Source organism: Salvelinus fontinalis, chromosome 15 (genome assembly GCF_029448725.1).
Source record: "Salvelinus fontinalis isolate EN_2023a chromosome 15, ASM2944872v1, whole genome shotgun sequence".
NCBI lineage: Eukaryota > Metazoa > Chordata > Actinopteri > Salmoniformes > Salmonidae > Salvelinus > Salvelinus fontinalis.
Window position 1 is genome coordinate 3,542,941 of NC_074679.1, and position 21,615 is coordinate 3,564,555.

General features: G+C 48.4%; 1 protein-coding gene across 2 annotated transcripts in view; it reads right to left on the reverse strand.

Moving 5' to 3' along the window:
• LOC129811275 (RNA-binding protein 25-like) overlaps positions 1–21,615 on the reverse strand; it is a 47,880-nt gene that overhangs the window by 14,087 nt on the left and 12,178 nt on the right. For both annotated transcript variants that reach the window (XM_055862451.1, XM_055862450.1), the window contains exons 6-13: positions 20,453–20,613; positions 19,872–20,069; positions 14,419–14,502; positions 9,564–9,886; positions 8,823–8,934; positions 7,214–7,303; positions 6,980–7,053; positions 1,595–1,745 (exon numbers count right to left, since the gene is read on the reverse strand). In XM_055862451.1, the coding sequence (XP_055718426.1) occupies positions 1,595–1,745; positions 6,980–7,053; positions 7,214–7,303; positions 8,823–8,934; positions 9,564–9,886; positions 14,419–14,502; positions 19,872–20,069; positions 20,453–20,613 (1,193 nt within the window). The remainder of the gene's footprint in view (positions 1–1,594; positions 1,746–6,979; positions 7,054–7,213; positions 7,304–8,822; positions 8,935–9,563; positions 9,887–14,418; positions 14,503–19,871; positions 20,070–20,452; positions 20,614–21,615) is intronic.

Consider the following 21,615-nt stretch of genomic DNA (forward strand, 5'->3'; position numbering starts at 1 on the left):
GCGGGAGGCACACGAGACAGGCGGGAGGCACACGAGACAGGCGGGAGGCACACGAGACAGGCGGGAGGCACACGAGACAGGCGGGAGGCACACGAGACAGGCGGGAGGCAGACGAGACAGGCGGGAGGCAGACGAGACAGGCGGGAGGCAGACGAGACAGGCAGGAGGCAGACGAGACAGGCAGGAGGCAGACGAGACAGGCAGGAGGCAGACGAGACAGGCAGGAGGCAGACGAGACAGGCAGGAGGCAGACGAGACAGACAGGAGGCAGACGAGACAGACAGGAGGCAGACGAGACAGACAGGAGGCAGACGAGACAGACAGGAGGCAGACGAGACAGACAGGAGGCACACGAGACAGACAGGAGGCACACGAGACAGACAGGAGGCACACGAGACAGACAGGAGGCACACGAGACAGACAGGAGGCACACGAGACAGACAGGAGGCACACGAGACAGACAGGAGGCACACGAGACAGACAGGAGGCACACGAGACAGACAGGAGGCACACGAGACAGACAGGAGGCACACGAGACAGACAGGAGGCACACGAGACAGACAGGAGGCACACGAGACAGACAGGAGGCACACGAGACAGACAGGAGGCACACGAGACAGACAGGAGGCACACGAGACAGACAGGAGGCACACGAGACAGACAGGAGGCACACGAGACAGACAGGAGGCACACGAGACAGACAGGAGGCACACGAGACAGACAGGAGGCACACGAGACAGACAGGAGGCACACGAGACAGACAGGAGGCACACGAGACAGACAGGAGGCACACGAGACAGACAGGAGGCACACGAGACAGACAGGAGGCACACGAGACAGACAGGAGGCACACGAGACAGACAGGAGGCACACGAGACAGACAGGAGGCACACGAGACAGACAGGAGGCACACGAGACAGACAGGAGGCACACGAGACAGACAGGAGGCACACGAGACAGACAGGAGGCACACGAGACAGACAGGAGGCACACGAGACAGACAGGAGGCACACGAGACAGACAGGAGGCACACGAGACAGACAGGAGGCACACGAGACAGACAGGAGGCACACGAGACAGACAGGAGGCACACGAGACAGACAGGAGGCACACGAGACAGACAGGAGGCACACGAGACAGACAGGAGGCACACGAGACAGACAGGAGGCACACGAGACAGACAGGAGGCACACGAGACAGGCAGGAGGCACACGAGACAGGCAGGAGGCACACGAGACAGGCAGGAGGCACACGAGACAGGCAGGAGGCACACGAGACAGGCAGGAGGCACACGAGACAGGCAGGAGGCACACGAGACAGGCAGGAGGCACACGAGACAGGCAGGAGGCACACGAGACAGACAGGAGGCACACGAGACAGACAGGAGGCACACGAGACAGACAGGAGGCACACGAGACAGACAGGAGGCACACGAGACAGACAGGAGGCACACGAGACAGACAGGAGGCCAGGCTCCTGTTCCACAAGACTGACAGCCAGACAGACAGACGGTATGCCTGGCTCTTGTTCCACAAGACAGACAGACAGACAGACGGTATGACTGGCTCCTGTTCCACAAGACAGACAGACATACCCTCTGCAACTCGGCCTCAGGGTCTGGGTGTCCCTCAGCCAACAGTCTCTGTCTGATCTGATCATGCTCCTCCTTCTCCCTCTTCCGGTCTCGATCATCCAGCTCCGTCTCCTTCTCACGGTCTCTCAGACGCTTCTGTAATGCACTACCCCTGAGAGGGGGAGGGGGGACAGAGAGACAGACAGTCAGTCATACAGATTAACGCCACATACCTGGATACTATTTGTAATCATTCAAATACTTAGCGTTTGCTTTAGGCTGCCTATTGCGTCAGATGGGCGGGGTTTGCTATTTCTTTACACCACGCAAACTCAAATCAAGCCCAACTTGAGTTTGTGAAATGATTTAAAAATAGCATTGGAACAGAGCTCTGTTACAGTGTGCCAGACCCAACACAGCAGGCTCCTTTGTTTGTGGTTTCCACAGACCAGTTCCAACAGCTTGTATTTTGACTCATCTCTGTTATAAACGGTGTCGTCTCACCTGTAGTATTTTGACTCATCTCTGTTATAAACGGTGTCGTCTCACCACCTGTAGTATTTTGACTCATCTCTGTTATAAACGGTGTCGTCTCACCACCTGTAGTATTTTGACTCATCTCTGTTATAAACGGTGTCGTCTCACCTGTAGTATTTTGACTCATCTGTTATAAACGGTGTCGTCTCACCACCTGTAGTATTTTGACTCATCTCTGTTATAAACGGTGTCGTTTCACCTGTAGTATTTTGACTCATCTCTGTTATAAACGGTGTCGTTTCACCTGTAGTATTTTGACTCATCTCTGTTATAAACGGTGTCGTTTCACCACCTGTAGTATTTTGACTCATCTGTTATAAACGGTGTCGTCTCACCACCTGTAGTATTTTGACTCATCTCTGTTATAAACGGTGTCGTTTCACCACCTGTAGTATTTTGACTCATCTCTGTTATAAACGGTGTCGTCTCACCACCTGTAGTATTTTGACTCATCTCTGTTATAAACGGTGTCGTCTCACCACCTGTAGTATTTTGACTCATCTCTGTTATAAACGGTGCCGTCTCACCACCTGTAGTATTTTGACTCATCTCTGTTATAAACGGTGCCGTCTCACCACCTGTAGTATTTTGACTCATCTCTGTTATAAACGGTGTCGTCTCACCACCTGTAGTATTTTGACTCATCTCTGTTATAAACGGTGTCGTTTCACCTGTAGTATTTTGACTCATCTCTGTTATAAACGGTGTCGTCTCACCTGTAGTATTTTGACTCATCTGTTATAAACGGTGTCGTCTCACCACCTGTAGTATTTTGACTCATCTCTGTTATAAACGGTGTCGTCTCACCTGTAGTATTTTGACTCATCTGTTATAAACGGTGTCGTCTCACCTGTAGTATTTTGACTCATCTCTGTTATAAACGGTGTCGTCTCACCTGTAGTATTTTGACTCATCTCTGTTATAAACGGTGCCGTCTCACCTGTAGTATTTTGACTCATCTCTGTTATAAACGGTGTCGTCTCACCTGTAGTATTTTGACTCATCTGTTATAAACGGTGTCGTCTCACCACCTGTAGTATTTTGACTCATCTCTGTTATAAACGGTGTCGTTTCACCTGTAGTATTTTGACTCATCTCTGTTATAAACGGTGTCGTTTCACCTGTAGTATTTTGACTCATCTCTGTTATAAACGGTGTCGTCTCACCACCTGTAGTATTTTGACTCATCTCTGTTATAAACGGTGTCGTTTCACCACCTGTAGTATTTTGACTCATCTCTGTTATAAACGGTGTCGTCTCACCACCTGTAGTATTTTGACTCATCTCTGTTATAAACGGTGTCGTCTCACCTGTAGTATTTTGACTCATCTCTGTTATAAACGGTGTCGTCTCACCACCTGTAGTATTTTGACTCATCTCTGTTATAAACGGTGTCGTCTCACCACCTGTAGTATTTTGACTCATCTCTGTTATAAACGGTGTCGTCTCACCACCTGTAGTATTTTGACTCATCTCTGTTATAAACGGTGTCGTTTCACCTGTAGTATTTTGACTCATCTCTGTTATAAACGGTGTCGTCTCACCTGTAGTATTTTGACTCATCTGTTATAAACGGTGTCGTCTCACCTGTAGTATTTTGACTCATCTGTTATAAACGGTGTCGTCTCACCACCTGTAGTATTTTGACTCATCTGTTATAAACGGTGTCGTTTCACCACCTGTAGTATTTTGACTCATCTGTTATAAACGGTGTCGTTTCACCACCTGTAGTATTTTGACTCATCTCTGTTATAAACGGTGCCGTCTCACCACCTGTAGTATTTTGACTCATCTCTGTTATAAACGGTGCCGTCTCACCTGTAGTATTTTGACTCATCTCTGTTATAAACGGTGTCGTCTCACCACCTGTAGTATTTTGACTCATCTCTGTTATAAACGGTGTCGTTTCACCTGTAGTATTTTGACTCATCTCTGTTATAAACGGTGTCGTCTCACCACCTGTAGTATTTTGACTCATCTGTTATAAACGGTGCCGTCTCACCACCTGTAGTATTTTGACTCATCTCTGTTATAAACGGTGTCGTCTCACCACCTGTAGTATTTTGACTCATCTCTGTTATAAACGGTGTCGTTTCACCTGTAGTATTTTGACTCATCTCTGTTATAAACGGTGTCGTCTCACCTGTAGTATTTTGACTCATCTGTTATAAACGGTGTCGTCTCACCACCTGTAGTATTTTGACTCATCTCTGTTATAAACGGTGTCGTCTCACCTGTAGTATTTTGACTCATCTGTTATAAACGGTGTCGTCTCACCTGTAGTATTTTGACTCATCTCTGTTATAAACGGTGTCGTCTCACCTGTAGTATTTTGACTCATCTCTGTTATAAACGGTGCCGTCTCACCTGTAGTATTTTGACTCATCTCTGTTATAAACGGTGTCGTCTCACCTGTAGTATTTTGACTCATCTGTTATAAACGGTGTCGTCTCACCACCTGTAGTATTTTGACTCATCTCTGTTATAAACGGTGTCGTTTCACCTGTAGTATTTTGACTCATCTCTGTTATAAACGGTGTCGTCTCACCACCTGTAGTATTTTGACTCATCTCTGTTATAAACGGTGTCGTCTCACCACCTGTAGTATTTTGACTCATCTCTGTTATAAACGGTGTCGTTTCACCACCTGTAGTATTTTGACTCATCTCTGTTATAAACGGTGTCGTTTCACCTGTAGTATTTTGACTCATCTCTGTTATAAACGGTGTCGTCTCACCTGTAGTATTTTGACTCATCTGTTATAAACGGTGTCGTCTCACCTGTAGTATTTTGACTCATCTGTTATAAACGGTGTCGTCTCACCACCTGTAGTATTTTGACTCATCTCTGTTATAAACGGTGTCGTTTCACCTGTAGTATTTTGACTCATCTCTGTTATAAACGGTGTCGTCTCACCACCTGTAGTATTTTGACTCATCTCTGTTATAAACGGTGTCGTCTCACCACCTGTAGTATTTTGACTCATCTCTGTTATAAACGGTGTCGTCTCACCACCTGTAGTATTTTGACTCATCTCTGTTATAAACGGTGTCGTTTCACCTGTAGTATTTTGACTCATCTCTGTTATAAACGGTGTCGTCTCACCTGTAGTATTTTGACTCATCTGTTATAAACGGTGTCGTCTCACCTGTAGTATTTTGACTCATCTGTTATAAACGGTGTCGTCTCACCACCTGTAGTATTTTGACTCATCTCTGTTATAAACGGTGTCGTTTCACCTGTAGTATTTTGACTCATCTCTGTTATAAACGGTGTCGTCTCACCACCTGTAGTATTTTGACTCATCTCTGTTATAAACGGTGTCGTCTCACCACCTGTAGTATTTTGACTCATCTCTGTTATAAACGGTGTCGTTTCACCACCTGTAGTATTTTGACTCATCTCTGTTATAAACGGTGTCGTCTCACCACCTGTAGTATTTTGACTCATCTCTGTTATAAACGGTGTCGTCTCACCTGTAGTATTTTGACTCATCTCTGTTATAAACGGTGTCGTTTCACCTGTCGTATTTTGACTCATCTCTGTTATAAACGGTGTCGTCTCACCACCTGTAGTATTTTGACTCATCTGTTATAAACGGTGTCGTCTCACCTGTAGTATTTTGACTCATCTCTGTTATAAACGGTGTCGTCTCACCACCTGTAGTATTTTGACTCATCTCTGTTATAAACGGTGTCGTCTCACCTGTAGTATTTTGACTCATCTCTGTTATAAACGGTGTCGTTTCACCTGTCGTATTTTGACTCATCTCTGTTATAAACGGTGTCGTTTCACCACCTGTAGTATTTTGACTCATCTCTGTTATAAACGGTGTCGTCTCACCACCTGTAGTATTTTGACTCATCTGTTATAAACGGTGTCGTCTCACCACCTGTAGTATTTTGACTCATCTCTGTTATAAACGGTGTCGTCTCACCTGTAGTATTTTGACTCATCTGTTATAAACGGTGTCGTCTCACCACCTGTAGTATTTTGACTCATCTCTGTTATAAACGGTGTCGTCTCACCACCTGTAGTATTTTGACTCATCTCTGTTATAAACGGTGTCGTCTCACCTGTAGTATTTTGACTCATCTGTTATAAACGGTGTCGACTCACCACCTGTAGTATTTTGACTCATCTCTGTTATAAACGGTGTCGTCTCACCACCTGTAGTATTTTGACTCATCTCTGTTATAAACGGGGTCGTCTCACCACCTGTAGTATTTTGACTCATCTCTGTTATAAACGGGGTCGTCTCACCACCTGTAGTATTTTGACTCATCTCTGTTATAAACGGTGTCGTCTCACCTGTAGTATTTTGACTCATCTCTGTTATAAACGGTGTCGTCTCACCACCTGTAGTATTTTGACTCATCTGTTATAAACGGTGTCGTCTCACCTGTAGTATTTTGACTCATCTGTTATAAACGGTGTCGACTCACCACCTGTAGTATTTTGACTCATCTCTGTTATAAACGGTGTCATTTCACCACCTGTAGTATTTTGACTCATCTCTGTTATAAACGGTGTCGTTTCACCACCTGTAGTATTTTGACTCATCTCTGTTATAAACGGGGTCGTCTCACCTGTAGTATTTTGACTCATCTCTGTTATAAACGGTGTCGTCTCACCACCTGTAGTATTTTGACTCATCTCTGTTATAAACGGTGTCGTTTCACCACCTGTAGTATTTTGACTCATCTCTGTTATAAACGGTGTCGTCTCACCTGTAGTATTTTGACTCATCTCTGTTATAAACGGTGTCGTCTCACCACCTGTAGTATTTTGACTCATCTGTTATAAACGGTGTCGACTCACCACCTGTAGTATTTTGACTCATCTCTGTTATAAACGGTGTCGACTCACCTATAGTATTTTGACTCATCTCTGTCATCGTCATAATCTTCCAGGAACTCTTTCAGACGCTTGCCTTCTTTCGTCTGGAGGAAGAGGACGAACACTGGATCACATACTAACTCAAAGTATCCACACATCACAGAGTTAGACAGAATCAGAGGCACAGGACAACTAAACTGATTACAAGTATCAGAGAGAACGTATACTTTATAGAAGGCATATATAAAGAACCATCTCTCTGACCATCTCATGGCGTCTCTCCTCCTCTCGCTGGTTCTCTTTGTCGTAGTCCCGAGCCTTCTTCCTCTCTCTGATCTCCCAGTTCTTCAGACGCTGAGAAGAAGAGCAATAACATCTGATATATACACACACACACACACACACACACACACACACACACACACACACACACACACACACAGCCGGAATGCTGTTTCAGCCAATCAGCATCCAAAGCAACTGTAATTTGCATCTATACATAAGACAGGTGTTTAATTGAAGACAGAGCCAGTATGAGCACAGTGGCTGTGTCTCAACTGAAACCCTGCTCTGGTCTAAAGTAGTGCACTATATAGGGAACACGGTGGCATAGGGCTCTGGTCTAAAGTAGTGCACTATGTAGGGAACACGGTGGCATAGGGCTCTGGTCTAAAGTAGTGCACTATATAGTGAATAGGGTGACATAGGGCTCTGGTCTAGAGTAGTGCACTATGTAGGGAACACGGTGGCATAGGGCTCTGGTCTAAAGTAGTGCACTATTTAGGGAATAGGGCTCTGGTCTAAAGTAGTGCACTATATAGGGAATAGGGCTCTGGTCTAAAGTAGTGCACTATATAGGGAATAGGGCTCTGGTCTAAAGTAGTGCACTACATAGGGAATAGGGCTCTGGTCTAAAGTAGTGCACTACATAGGGAATAGGGCTCTGGTCTAAAGTAGTGCACTATATAGGGAACACGGTGGCATAGGGCTCTGGTCTAAAGTAGTGCACTACATAGGGAATAGGGCCCTGGTCTAAAGTAGTGCACTATATAGGGAATAGGGCTCTGGTCTAAAGTAGTGCACTACATAGGGAATAGGGCTCTGGTCTAAAGTAGTGCACTATATAGGGAATAGGGCTCTGGTCTAAAGTAGTGCACTATATAGGGAATAGGGCCCTGGTCTAAAGTAGTGCACTATATAGGGAATAGGGCTCTGGTCTAAAGTAGTGCACTATATAGGGAACACGGTGGCATAGGGCTCTGGTCTAAAGTAGTGCACTATATAGGGAATAGGGCTCTGGTCTAAAGTAGTGCACTATTAGGGAATAGGGCTCTGGTCTAAAGTAGTACACTATATAGGGAATAGGGCTCTGGTCTAAAGTAGTGCACTTTATAGGGAATAGGGCTCTGGTCTAAAGTAGTGCACTACATAGTGCACTACTTTAGACCAGAGGCCTATGCCACCCTGTTCCCTATATAGTGCACTACTTTAGACCAGAGCCCTATGCCACCGTGTTCCCTATATAGGAAATAGGGTGTCATTTGGAACACACTCCTAAGTGCCTTAAGCCTGAGGGAATCACAAAGAGTTATCAGACTGGTTGTGTTCCATGCTACGACAGTATATTGCAGTGGTGAACCCTAATTTACCCTACACACGTATCTAACGCAAGAAAGCTGTTAGCAAAATAAGTTAATCGTGTATACCTGTGTGGAGTTGCAGGGCTGCGCGTGTATTTGTGTGTGTGTATTTCTGCAACGTCACAGGACTACCATTCCTCTGTAGCTAATGTAGTTTTTTTGCGTTGTGTATTTGCGTAGGGTATAAATTCGGCCTTAAGGCCTCGTCAACATGGACTACATGTCAAACTTACTTCCTGGTAGGCAGTCTCCTTGTCCCTCATCTTCCTCTCCAGTTTCCTGCGTTCGTACGCCTCCTCCTGATCTTCCTCACGGTCGTGTTTCTTCTCATCGCGGCTCCGTTCTCTACAGGGAAGAGACGTGGGTTCAAAAACACTCGCCACTTCTACAACTGACCAGCACCTCTATTCAGAGTATCTAGGATCCTCATACCGACCTGGATCCTGGTTCAGGCCCTCATACCGACCTGGATCCTGGTTCAGGCCCTCATACCGACCTGGATCTTGGTTCAGGCTGTTTCAGCGTTAACCTCATACCGACCTGGATCTTGGTTCAGGCCCTCATACCGACCTGGATCGTGGTTCAGGCCCTCATACCGACCTGGATCGTGGTTCAGGCCCTCATTCCGACCTGGATCGTGGTTCAGGCCCTCATTCCGACCTGGATCGTGGTTCAGGCCCTCATGCCGACCTGGATCGTGGTTCAGGCCCTCATACCGACCTGGATCGTGGTTCAGGCCCTCATTCCGACCTGGATCGTGGTTCAGGACCTCATTCCGACCTGGATCGTGGTTCAGGCCCTCATACCGACCTGGATCCTGGTTCAGGCCCTCATACCGACCTGGATCTTGGTTCAGGCCCTCATACCGACCTGGATCGTGGTTCAGGCCCTCATACCGACCTGGATCCTGGTTCAGGCCCTCATACCGACCTGGATCTTGGTTCAGGCTGTTTCAGCGTTAACCTCATACCAACCTGGATCTACTGCGGTCTTTGCTGTCTTCTCGAGTCCGCTCCTTCACGCGTTCCCTCTCTCCTCGTTCCCTCTCTCCTCGTTCCCTCTCTCCTCGTTCCCTCTCCTTCGTCCGTTCACGTTCCCGATCGATCCGGTCCCGGTCTCTGTCCCGCTCTCTCTCCTTGTTGTTGTTGTCGTTTCTCTCCTTCTCCTTCTCTCTCTCCTTCTCCCTCTCGCGGTCCCGGCGCTCCCTCTCTCGCTCCCTCTCTTTGTCCCTCTCCCTCCTGTCCTTATCGATCTCTTGCCGTTCCTGCTCTTTCTTTCCCTTCTCCTCCTCCAGTTTCTACAGGAAGAAGACGGGTACCCCTGTGTTAGTCACTCTACTGCTGTATTCCCCGTAGACAACACAGTTAAACAACAGCAGTGAGAACAAGCTACCTGAACCATGAAAAACAGCCCCAGACCATTATTTCTCCTCCACCAAACTTTACAGTTGGCACTATGCATTTGGGCGCAGGTAGCGTTCTCCTGGCATCCGCCAAACCCAGATTCGTCCGTTGGACTGCCAGATGGTGAAGCGTGATTCATCACTCCAGAGAACGCGTTTAAACAACTCCAGAGTCCAATGGCGGCAGGCTTTACACCACTCCAGCCGACGCTTGGCATTCCGCATGGTGATCTTAGGCTCGTGTGCGGCTGCTCGGACACGGAAACCCATTTCACGAAGCTCCCGAACGAATAGGTATTGTGCTGACGTTGCTTCCAGAGGACCATGTGACACCAGAACTGGACTCGCGTGTAAAAGAATGCATGCACTGGTCTAGGAAACTGTGCAGTAATCCCAACATCCCTACGGAACGAAGCAATCGCCATTGCACTGCACACTGCCCTCACCCACCTGGACAAAAGGAATGCATTAGTGAGGACGCTGTACATGGACGACCAAAGTCACCACAAAGCTCAAAGCCCTGAGGGACTGAACTCCTTCCCTACGCAACAGCTCCTATCTCAAGGCCATCAGACTGTTAAACAGCCATCACTAGCCGGCTTCCACCCTGCACCTTAGAGGCTGCTTCCCCATATACATAGACATGGAATCACTGGCCACTTTAATAATGGAACACGAGTCACTTTAATAATGTTTACATACTGCTTTACTCATATGTATATAAAGTATTTTTGTCAATGCCATTCCGACATTGGTCATCCTAATATTTATATATTTCTTAATTCCATTATTTTACTTTTAAATGTGTGTATTGTTAGATACTACTGCAATGTTGGAGCTAGGAACACACGCATTTCACTACACCTGCAATAACATCTGCTAAACACGTGTATGTGACCAAAACAATTTGATTTGGTTTATACAGTGAATTCGGAAAGTATTCAGACCCCTTCTTCCACATTTTGTTACATTACAGCCTTATTCTAAAGTGGATTAAATTCAAAAATAATCCTCAATCTACACTCAATACCCCACGGCGGCGACGCGATGCCCCACGGCGGCGACGCGATGCCCCACGGCGGCGACGCGATGCCCCACGGCGGCGACGCGATGCCCCACGGCGGCGACGCGATGCCCCACGGCGGCGACGCGATGCCCCACGGCGGCGACGCGATGCCCCACGGCGGCGACGCGATGCCCCACGGCGGCGACGCGATGCCCCACGGCGGCGACGCGATGCCCCACGGCGGCGACGCGATGCCCCACGGCGGCGACGCGATGCCCCACGGCGGCGACGCGATGCCCCACGGCGGCGACGCGATGCCCCACGGCGGCGACGCGATGCCCCACGGCGGCGACGCGATGCCCCACGGCGGCGACGCGATGCCCCACGGCGGCGACGCGATACCCCACGGCGGCGACGCGATACCCCACGGCGGCGACGCGATACCCCACGGCGGCGACGCGATACCCCACGGCGGCGACGCGATACCCCACGGCGGCGACGCGATACCCCACGGCGGCGACGCGATACCCCACGGCGGCGACCCGATACCCCACGGCGGCGACCCGATACCCCACGGCGGCGACCCGATACCCCACGGCGGCGACCCGATACCCCACGGCGGCGACCCGATACCCCACGGCGGCGACCCGATACCCCACGGCGGCGACCCGATACCCCACGGCGGCGACCCGATACCCCACGGCGGCGACCCGATACCCCACGGCGGCGACCCGATACCCCACGGCGGCGACCCGATACCCCACGGCGGCGACCCGATACCCCACGGCGGCGACCCGATACCCCACGGCGGCGACGCGATACCCCACGGCGACGCGATACCCCACGACGACGCGATACCCCACGACGACGCGATACCCCACGACGATGCAATACCCCACAAAGACTCAATACCCCACAACGACACACTACCTCATAATGACAAAGCAAAAATCGGTAATTTTTTTGGGGGAAAATGTATTAAATATAAAAAGAGAAATACCTTACATAAGTATTCAGACCCTTTGCTATGAGACTCTAAATTGAGCTCAGGTGCATCCCGTTTCCATTGATCATCCTTGAGATGTTTCTACAACTTGATTGGAGTCCACCTGTGGTAAATTCAATTGATTGGACATGATTTGGAAAGGCACACACCTGTCTATATAAGGTCCCACAGTTGACCGTGAATTGACAGAATTGTGTCGAGGCACAGATCTGGGTAAGGGTACCAAACAACTGTCTGCAGCATTGAAGGTTCCCAAGAACACAGTGGCCTCCATCATTCTTAAATGGAAGATGTTTGGAACCACCAAGACTCTTCCTAGAGCTGGCCACCCAGCCAAACTGAGCAATCGAGGGAGAAGGGCCTTGGTCAGAGAGGTGACCGATGGTCACTCTGACAGAGCTCCAGAGTTCCTCTGTGGAGATGGGAGAACCTTCCAGAAGGACAACCATCTCTGCAGCACTCCACCAATCAGGCCTTTATGGTAGAGTGGCCAGACGGAAGCCACTCTTCAGTAAAAGGCACGACAGCCGGCTTGGAGTTTGCCAAAAGGCGCCTAAAGAACTCTAAGACCATGAGAAACAAGATTCTCTGGTCCGATGAAACCAAGATTTGGCCTGAATGACAAGCGTCACGTCTGGAGGAAACCTGGCGCCATCCCTATGGTGAAGCATAGTGATGGTAGCATCATGCTGTGGGGGTGTTTTTCAGCGGCAGGGACTGGGAGACTAGTGAGGATCGAGGAAAAGATGAATGGAGCAAAGTACAGAGAGATCCTTGATGAAAACCTGCTCCAGAGCGCTCAGGACCTCAGCCTGGGGTGAAGGTTCACCTTCCAACAGGACAACGACCCTAAGCACACAGCCAAAATGCAGTAGTGGCTTCGGGACAAGTCTCTGAAGGTCCTTGACTGGCCCAGCCAGAGCCCAGACTTGAACTCGATCGAACATCTCTGAAGAAACCTGAAAACAGCTGTGCAGCGACGCTCCCCATCCAACCTGACAGAGCTTGAGAGGATCTGCAGAGAAGAATGGGAGAAACTCCCCAAATACAGGTGTGCCAAGCTTGTAGCGTCATACCCAAGAAGACTCAAGGCTGTTATCGCTGCCAAAGATGCGACAACAAAGTCCTGAGTAAAGGGTCTGAATACTTATGTAAATGTAATATTTTTTTTAAAGATAAACATTTGCAAAATTTTGCTTTGTCATTATGGAGTATAAAAAAACGATTTAATCATTTTTAGAATAAGGCTGTAACGTAACTAAAATGTGGAACAAGTCAAGAGGTCTGAATACTTTCACTGTACACCACTAGGACCTGCTGTTTACTGGTCTCTCTCTCTCTCTGGCCTTCTATTCACACTGCCAGTGGGCCTCCTGTTAACCATGGCAACTAGCTAGTAGCTACAAACACAAGCTTGTATCCAATATCCCTACATATTACACTACTTTTGACCAGCGTCGGGTCCAAAACGGCACCCTATATAGTGCAGTAACAGTCTCAGAGCCAGCTGCCCCTATGCAAGTCCTCGAGAAAGGAGCGCCCGAGACGTAGAGAGAAGAAATTAAAAATGAGACTTACGTCCGCGCACATTTTCCCCAAAGCTCTGAGATTCATCTTGCTTTAGTCACCAATAATGTCGTCTACCATAACGGTGGGGTTATAATCAATAGATTAGCGTTAAAGAACCATTACATTGCGTCCACCCTACTCTCTAGCTGGTAGTTTCATCCCAAGTCACTATTGTTAACAGTTGGTGCTACTGTAACAGTATAACTTTAAACCGTTCCCTCGCCCCGACACGGGCGCGAACCAGGGACCCTCTGCACACAACAGTCACCCACGAAGCATCGTTATCCATCGCTCCACAAAAGCCGCGGCCCCTTGCAGAGCAAGGGGGACCACTGCTTCTAGGTTTCAGAGCGAGTGACGTCACCGACTGAAAGGCTGCTAGCGCGCACCACCGCTAACTAGCTAGCCATTTCACATCCGTTCCACTACGATCTTTAGGGGCTACTGAAATAGCATGTGTGCCTCTCTGAATCTGCCCCTTCGGTCATTCGCCTTTAACTCACGCTTCCTGTCTTTCTGTTCTGCCTGAGCTGTCAGCTGGTGTTCAGATGGTTCTAACCCTTTACTGAAATAGCATGGCATTATCGACTGATGGATACATATTGTTTATAAATATGACATTTTTATCAAGTTCAATTGATCAAAACGCACAAAATGAGCAAATATCTCAACTAATGTTGTTGACAATTTGAATGAATGATCTTAGGAAGAGTGGTCAATACATGAATTTGGAGTCCAATTGGTAACAGGATGTTGAAACTACACTAGGTGTAATGTAGATGTGGGTATTGTAGTTCTTTCTCTCCAAAGCCTAATGTGAGTGGGAAGGTAAGAGAACAGTGTTACCTTGTGAGTGTCCCGGAACTTAGAAATCTCTCTGGATATCAGGTCTCTTTTGTCATCCTCCATCTCCATCACATTGATGTCCTCCTAGGAAACAAGTCATGAAACAGGTTATCAGATGGCTGGAGGTAGTACAGTTCAGGAACATAAGTCACGAAACAGGTTATCAGATGACTGGAGGTGGTACAGTACAGGAACACAAGTCACGAAACAGACTACTGTACATACACTACATTACCAAAAGTATGTGGCCACCTGACGGATTCGTCCGTCGGACTGCCAAACGGTGAAGTGTGATTCATCACTCCAGAGAACGTGTTTCCACTGCTCCGGAGTCCAATGGGGGGCAAGCTTTACACCACTCTAGCCGACGCTTGGCGGCTGCTCGGCCATGGAAACCCATTTCATGAAGCTCCTGACGAACAGTTATTGTGCTGACGTTGCTTCCAGAGGCAGTTTGGAACTCGGTAGTGAGCGTTGCAACCGAGGACAGACGATTTTTACGTGCTTCAGCACTCGGTGGTTCCGTTCTGTGCGCTTGTGTGGCCTACCACTCTGCGGCTGAGCCGTTGTTGCTCCTAGACGTTTCCCCTTCACAATAACACCACTTTATAGTTGACCCGAGGCAGATCAAGCAGGGCAGACATTTTACGAACTGACTCGTTGGAAAGGTGGCATCCTATGATGGTGCCACGTTGAAAGTCACTGAGCTCTTCAGTACGGGCCATTCTACTGCCAATGTTTGTCCATGGAGATTGTATGGCTGTGTGCTTGATTTTATACACCGGTCAGCAACGGGTGTGGCTAAAAGAGCCAAATAAATTTGAAAGGGTGTCCGGTAAATGTATGTAAATGAGTTTGATAAGATGGCATTCTCTCACCACAAAATGGCACCTGGCTATTATTTAAATATGACAGATGGGGTGGGAACATCTTTATGATTTCAGGTCAACCAGAATCATTAATATATATATTATATAATATATAATACATAATATATTCATTAGTAGCATTTTGTTGGTAGCTCGTATTTACATTAACCAACTTTATTTAATCTCTACGGCGTTGATGTCCTCCTGGAACATACGGTGCCTTGCGAAAGTATTCATTCACCCCCCCCTTGGCATTTTTCCTATTTTGTTGTCTTACAACCAGGAATTAAAATAGATTTTTGGGGGGGGGGGGTTGTATCATTTGATTTACACAACATGCCTACCACTTTGAAGATGCAAAATATTTTTTTGTGAAAAAAACAACAAATAAGACAAAAAAAATACTGAAATCTTGAGCGTGCATAACTATTCACCCCCCCAAAGTCAATACTTTGTAGAGACACCTTTTGCAGCAATTCCAGCTGAAATTCTCTTTGGGGTATGTCTCTATAAGCTTGGCACATCTAGCCACTGGGATTTTTGCCCATTCTTCAAGGCAAAACTGCTCCAGCTCCTTCAAGTTGGATGGGTTCCGCTGTTGTACAGCCATCTTTATGTCATAGCAAAGATTCTCAATTGGATTGAGGTCTGGGCTTTGACTAGGCCATTCCAAGACGTTTAAATGTTTCCCCTTAAACCACTCGAGTGTTGCTTTAGCAGTATGCTTAGGGTCATTGTCCTGCTGGAAGGTGAACCTCTGTCCCAGTCTCAAATCTCTGGAAGACAAACAGGTTTCCCTCAAGAATTTCCCTGTATTTAGCGCCATCCACCATTCCTTAAATTCTGACCAGTTTCGCAGTCCCTGCCGACAAAAAAACATTCTCGGGGTGATGCGCCAGACAGCGTTTTCCTTGATGGCAAAAAAAGCTCAATTTTATTCTCATCTGACCAGAGTACCTTCTTCCATATGTTTGGGGAGTCTCCCACATGCCTTTTGGCGAACACCAAACATGTTTGATTATTTTTTCTTTAGTGGCTTTTTTACTGGCCACTCTTCCGTAAAGCCCCGCTCTGTGGAGTGTACGGCTTAAAGTGGTCCTCTGGGCATATACTCCAATCTCCGCTGTGGAGCTTTGCAGCTCCTTCAGGGTTATCTTTGATCTCTTTGTTGCCTCTCTGATTAACGCCCTCCTTGCCTGGTCCATGAGTTTTGGTGGGAGGCCCTCTCTTCGCAGGTTTGTTGTGGTGCCATATTCTTTCCATTTTTTAATAATGGATTTTAAAATGGTGCTTTGTGGGATGTTCAAAGTTTCAGATAATTTTTTTATAATCCAACCCTGATCTGTACTTCTCCACAACTTTGTCCCTGACCTGTTTGGAGAGCTCCTTGGTCTTCATGGTGCCGCTTGCTTGGTGGTGCCCCTTGCTTGGTGGTGTTGCAGACTCTGGGGCCTTTCAGAACAGCTGTATATATACACTGAGATCCTGTGACACTTAAATAAAGTCCACCTGTGTGCAATCTAACAAATTATGTGACTTCTGAAGGTAATTGGTTGCAGCAGATCTAATTTAGGGTCTTCAGAGCAAAGGGGGTGAATATATATGCACGCATCACTTTTGCATATTTATTTTGTCCTTTTTTTTTTTTAAACAAGTAATTTTTTTAATTTCACTATATCAATTTGGACTATTTTGTGTTTGTCCATTACATGAAAAACAAATCCATTTCAATAAACAGGTTGTAATGCAACAAAATAGGAAAAACGGCAAGTGGGATGAACACTTTTTCAAGGCACTGTAAGTAAAGAAACAAACACACCCAATATGCAAATCAGATTGATAAAATGACAATCTCTCATCACAAAATGGTGACTCAAGGATTTAAAGGGCCAGCGCATTTCAAATGTGATTTCCTGTGTTTTATATATATTTCCACATTAATATGTTAAAATAATACAGTGAAATTGTGATCATTTTGATAATGCCCTTTTAGTTTAAGAGCTGTTTGAAAAGACAGCCTGAAATTTCAACGTGTTTTGGTGGAATGGAGTTTTGGCATTCCACAGTGACATCACCAGGCAGTAATTTAGTTAATAGACCAATAAGAAAGAGAGTTCTAAACCTCTCTGCCAATAACAGCACATGTTCAGTGTCTCCCCTCTACACTCAGACCACTTCCAGACAGTCATAGCTAATTTCCTGCTTGAGAAATTGCTCTTTGCTAAGAAGCTATTTTTGTAAATTTTTGACATTTTCTATTGAAAACAATTCAGAGATGATTTCATATTGAGATTTTTTTTTTAAACGGAGTCATTGGACCTTTTAAATCCTCGAACTGGGACTAGGACTTACAGTAGGTTAATGATAAAGTGACAGGCCAATCCCAATTTCAGTTCTGCCAGAAAGAAGTGGTAGCTTACTAGTAGCTTGCAGTCATACATGCAATTCTACACCAATTTACAAACATACATCTCTATTGTAGATATAAATGTATACCACGCTACTACCTCCTCTCTACGGTGGAACGGACGCTACTACCTCCTCTCTACGGTGGAACGGACGCTACTACCTCCTCTCTACGGTGGAACGGACGCTACTACCTCCTCTCTACGGTGGAACGGACGCTACTACCTCCTCTCTACGGTGGAACGGACGCTACTACCTCCTCTCTACGGTGGAACGGACGCTACTACCTCCTCTCTACGGTGGAACGGACGCTACTACCTCCTCTCTACGGTGGAACGGACGCTACTACCTCCTCTCTACGGCGGAACGGACGCTACTACCTCCTCTCTACGGCGGAACGGACGCTACTACCTCCTCTCTACGGCGGAACGGACGCTACTACCTCCTCTCTACGGTGGAACGGACGCTACTACCTCCTCTCTACGGTGGAACGGACGCTACTACCTCCTCTCTACGGTGGAACGGACGCTACTACCTCCTCTCTACGGCGGAACGGACGCTACTACCTCCTCTCTACGGCGGAACGGACGCTACTACCTCCTCTCTACGGCGGAACGGACGCTACTACCTCCTCTCTACGGCGGAACGGACGCTACTACCTCCTCTCTACGGCGGAACGGACGCTACTACCTCCTCTCTACGGCGGAACGGACGCTACTACCTCCTCTCTACGGCGGAACGGACGCTACTACCTCCTCTCTACGGCGGAACGGACGCTACTACCTCCTCTCTACGGCGGAACGGACGCTACTACCTCCTCTCTACGGCGGAACGGACGCTACTACCTCCTCTCTACGGCGGAACGGACGCTACTACCTCCTCTCTACGGCGGAACGGACGCTACTACCTCCTCTCTACGGCGGAACGGACGCTACTACCTCCTCTCTACGGCGGAACGGACGCTACTACCTCCTCTCTACGGCGGAACGGACGCTACTACCTCCTCTCTACGGTGGAACGGACGCTACTACCTCCTCTCTACGGCGGAACGGACGCTACTACCTCCTCTCTACGGCGGAACGGACGCTACTACCTCCTCTCTACGGCGGAACGGACGCTACTACCTCCTCTCTACGGCGGAACGGACGCTACTACCTCCTCTCTACGGTGGAACGGACGCTACTACCTCCTCTCTACGGTGGAACGGACGCTACTACCTCCTCTCTACAGTGGAACGGACGCTACTACCTCCTCTCTACTGTGGAACGGACGCTACTACCTCCTCTCTACGGTGGAACGGACGCTACTACCTCCTCTCTACGGTGGAACGGACGCTACTACCTCCTCTCTACGGTGGAACGGACGCTACTACCTCCTCTCTACGGTGGAACGGACGCTACTACCTCCTCTCTACGGTGGAACGGACGCTACTACCTCCTCTCTACGGTGGAACGGACGCTACTACCTCCTCTCTACAGTGGAACGGACGCTACTACCTCCTCTCTACTGTGGAACGGACGCTACTACCTCCTCTCTACGGTGGAACGGACGCTACTACCTCCTCTCTACGGTGGAACGGACGCTACTACCTCCTCTCTACGGTGGAACGGACGCTACTACCTCCTCTCTACGGTGGAACGGACGCTACTACCTCCTCTCTACGGTGGAACGGACGCTACTACCTCCTCTCTACGGTGGAACGGACGCTACTACCTCCTCTCTACGGTGGAACGGACGCTACTACCTCCTCTCTACGGTGGAACGGACGCTACTACCTCCTCTCTACGGTGGAACGGACGCTACTACCTCCTCTCTACGGTTGAACGGACGCTACTACCTCCTCTCTACGGTGGAACGGACGCTACTACCTCCTCTCTACGGTGGAACGGACGCTACTACCTCCTCTCTACGGTGGAACGGACGCTACTACCTCCTCTCTACGGTGGAACGGACGCTACTACCTCCTCTCTACGGTGGAACGGACGCTACTACCTCCTCTCTACGGTGGAACGGACGCTACTACCTCCTCTCTACGGTGGAACGGACGCTACTACCTCCTCTCTACAGTGGAACGGACGCTACTACCTCCTCTCTACGGTGGAACGGACGCTACTACCTCCTCTCTACGGTGGAACGGACGCTACTACCTCCTCTCTACGGTGGAACGGACGCTACTACCTCCTCTTTCTTCTCTCTCTTCTTCTTGCGGGGCTGGTTGTCTCCGTCCTGAGAAGGGGCGTTGAGCTCACTGCCGTGTTCCCGGATCAACCCCTCGATGGCCCCCTTCACTATCTGGTCACGACGCTTTGTGTCCTCATCAAGATCCTCCTCCTCCTCCTCCTCTTCCTCCTTGAGCACGTCCTCTGACATGGCTCCCTATGAGACACAAACAGAAAGCAGAGAGGTTCTTATTATGAATTCCCATGTCTAATGGATGTGATATTTAGAATTTGGGAGTCGCATAGGGCGGCACGCTATTGGCCCGGGTTTGGCCCGGCGTCGCCCGGGTTTGGCCCGGCGTCGCCCGGGTCTTGCCCGGGGTAGGCGGTCATTGTAAATAAAAATGTGTTCTTAACTGACTTGCCTGGTTAAATAAAATCTGAGTCTGTTCTCCATCACCTCTCATGATAGACAGGACTTAGGTCTACTACTCACCCCGTTTTGTGTGTGTGTGTGTGTGTGTGTGTGTGTGTGTGTGTGTGTGTGTGTGTGTGTGTGTGTGTGTGTGTGTGTGTGTGTGTGTGTGTGTGTGTTTTCACCCCGTTGGCGCTCCTCTTCTTAGCCTTCCATTCTTCTAGCTGGGCCTTGGTCTTGGCATCCACCTTGACCAGCAGCTTCTTGTCTCCCAGCAGCAGCTCATGTAGCAGACGCAGGGAACGCAGGGTGGACTCTGGCTCCTTGTACTCACAGAAACCAAACGCTACGGAGAAAGAGACAGACAGAGGGAGAGAGTGAAAGCGAGAGAGGGGGGAGAGGAAGATGGAGAGAGAGAGAGAAAAAGTGAGAGGGAGAGAGGAAGATGGAGACGAAGAGGGAGAGAGTGAAAGAGAGAGAGCGGGGGAGAGGAAGATGGAGACGGAGAGGGAGAGAGGGAGGAGAGGAAGATGGAGACAGAGAGAGAGACATGGAAGATTTCACTAATGTTACAGAGGGTGGTTAATAGTGAACGCTCCGGTGGGGAAAGACAGGACAAGAGTTAGTACCGAGCTGACAGACTAAGACAGGACAAGAGTTAGTACCAAGCTGACAGACTAAGACAGGACAAGAGTTAGTACCGAGCTGACAGAGAAAGAGAGGACAAGAGTTAGTACCGAGCTGACAGACTAAGACAGGACAAGAGTTAGTACCGAGCTGACACACTAAGACAGGACAAGAGTTAGTACCGAGCTGACAGACTAAGACAGGACAAGAGTTAGTACCGAGCTGACAGACTAAGACAGGACAAGAGTTAGTACCGAGCTGACAGAGAAAGACAGGACAAGAGTTAGTACCGAGCTGACAGAGAAAGACAGGACAAGAGTTAGTACCGAGCTGACAGAGAAAGACAGGACAAGAGTTAGTACCGAGCTGACAGACTAAGACAGGACAAGAGTTAGTACCGAGCTGACAGAGAAAGAGAGGACAAGAGTTAGTACCGAGCTGACAGAGAAAGAGAGGACAAGAGTTAGTACCGAGCTGACAGACTAAGACAGGACAAGAGTTAGTACCGAGCTGACAGACTAAGACAGGACAAGAGTTAGTACCGAGCTGACAGACTAAGACAGGACAAGAGTTAGTACCGAGCTGACAGACTAAGACAGGACAAGAGTTAGTACCGAGCTGACACACTAAGACAGGACAAGAGTTAGTACCGAGCTGACAGACTAAGACAGGACAAGAGTTAGTACCGAGCTGACAGAGAAAGAGAGGACAAGAGTTAGTA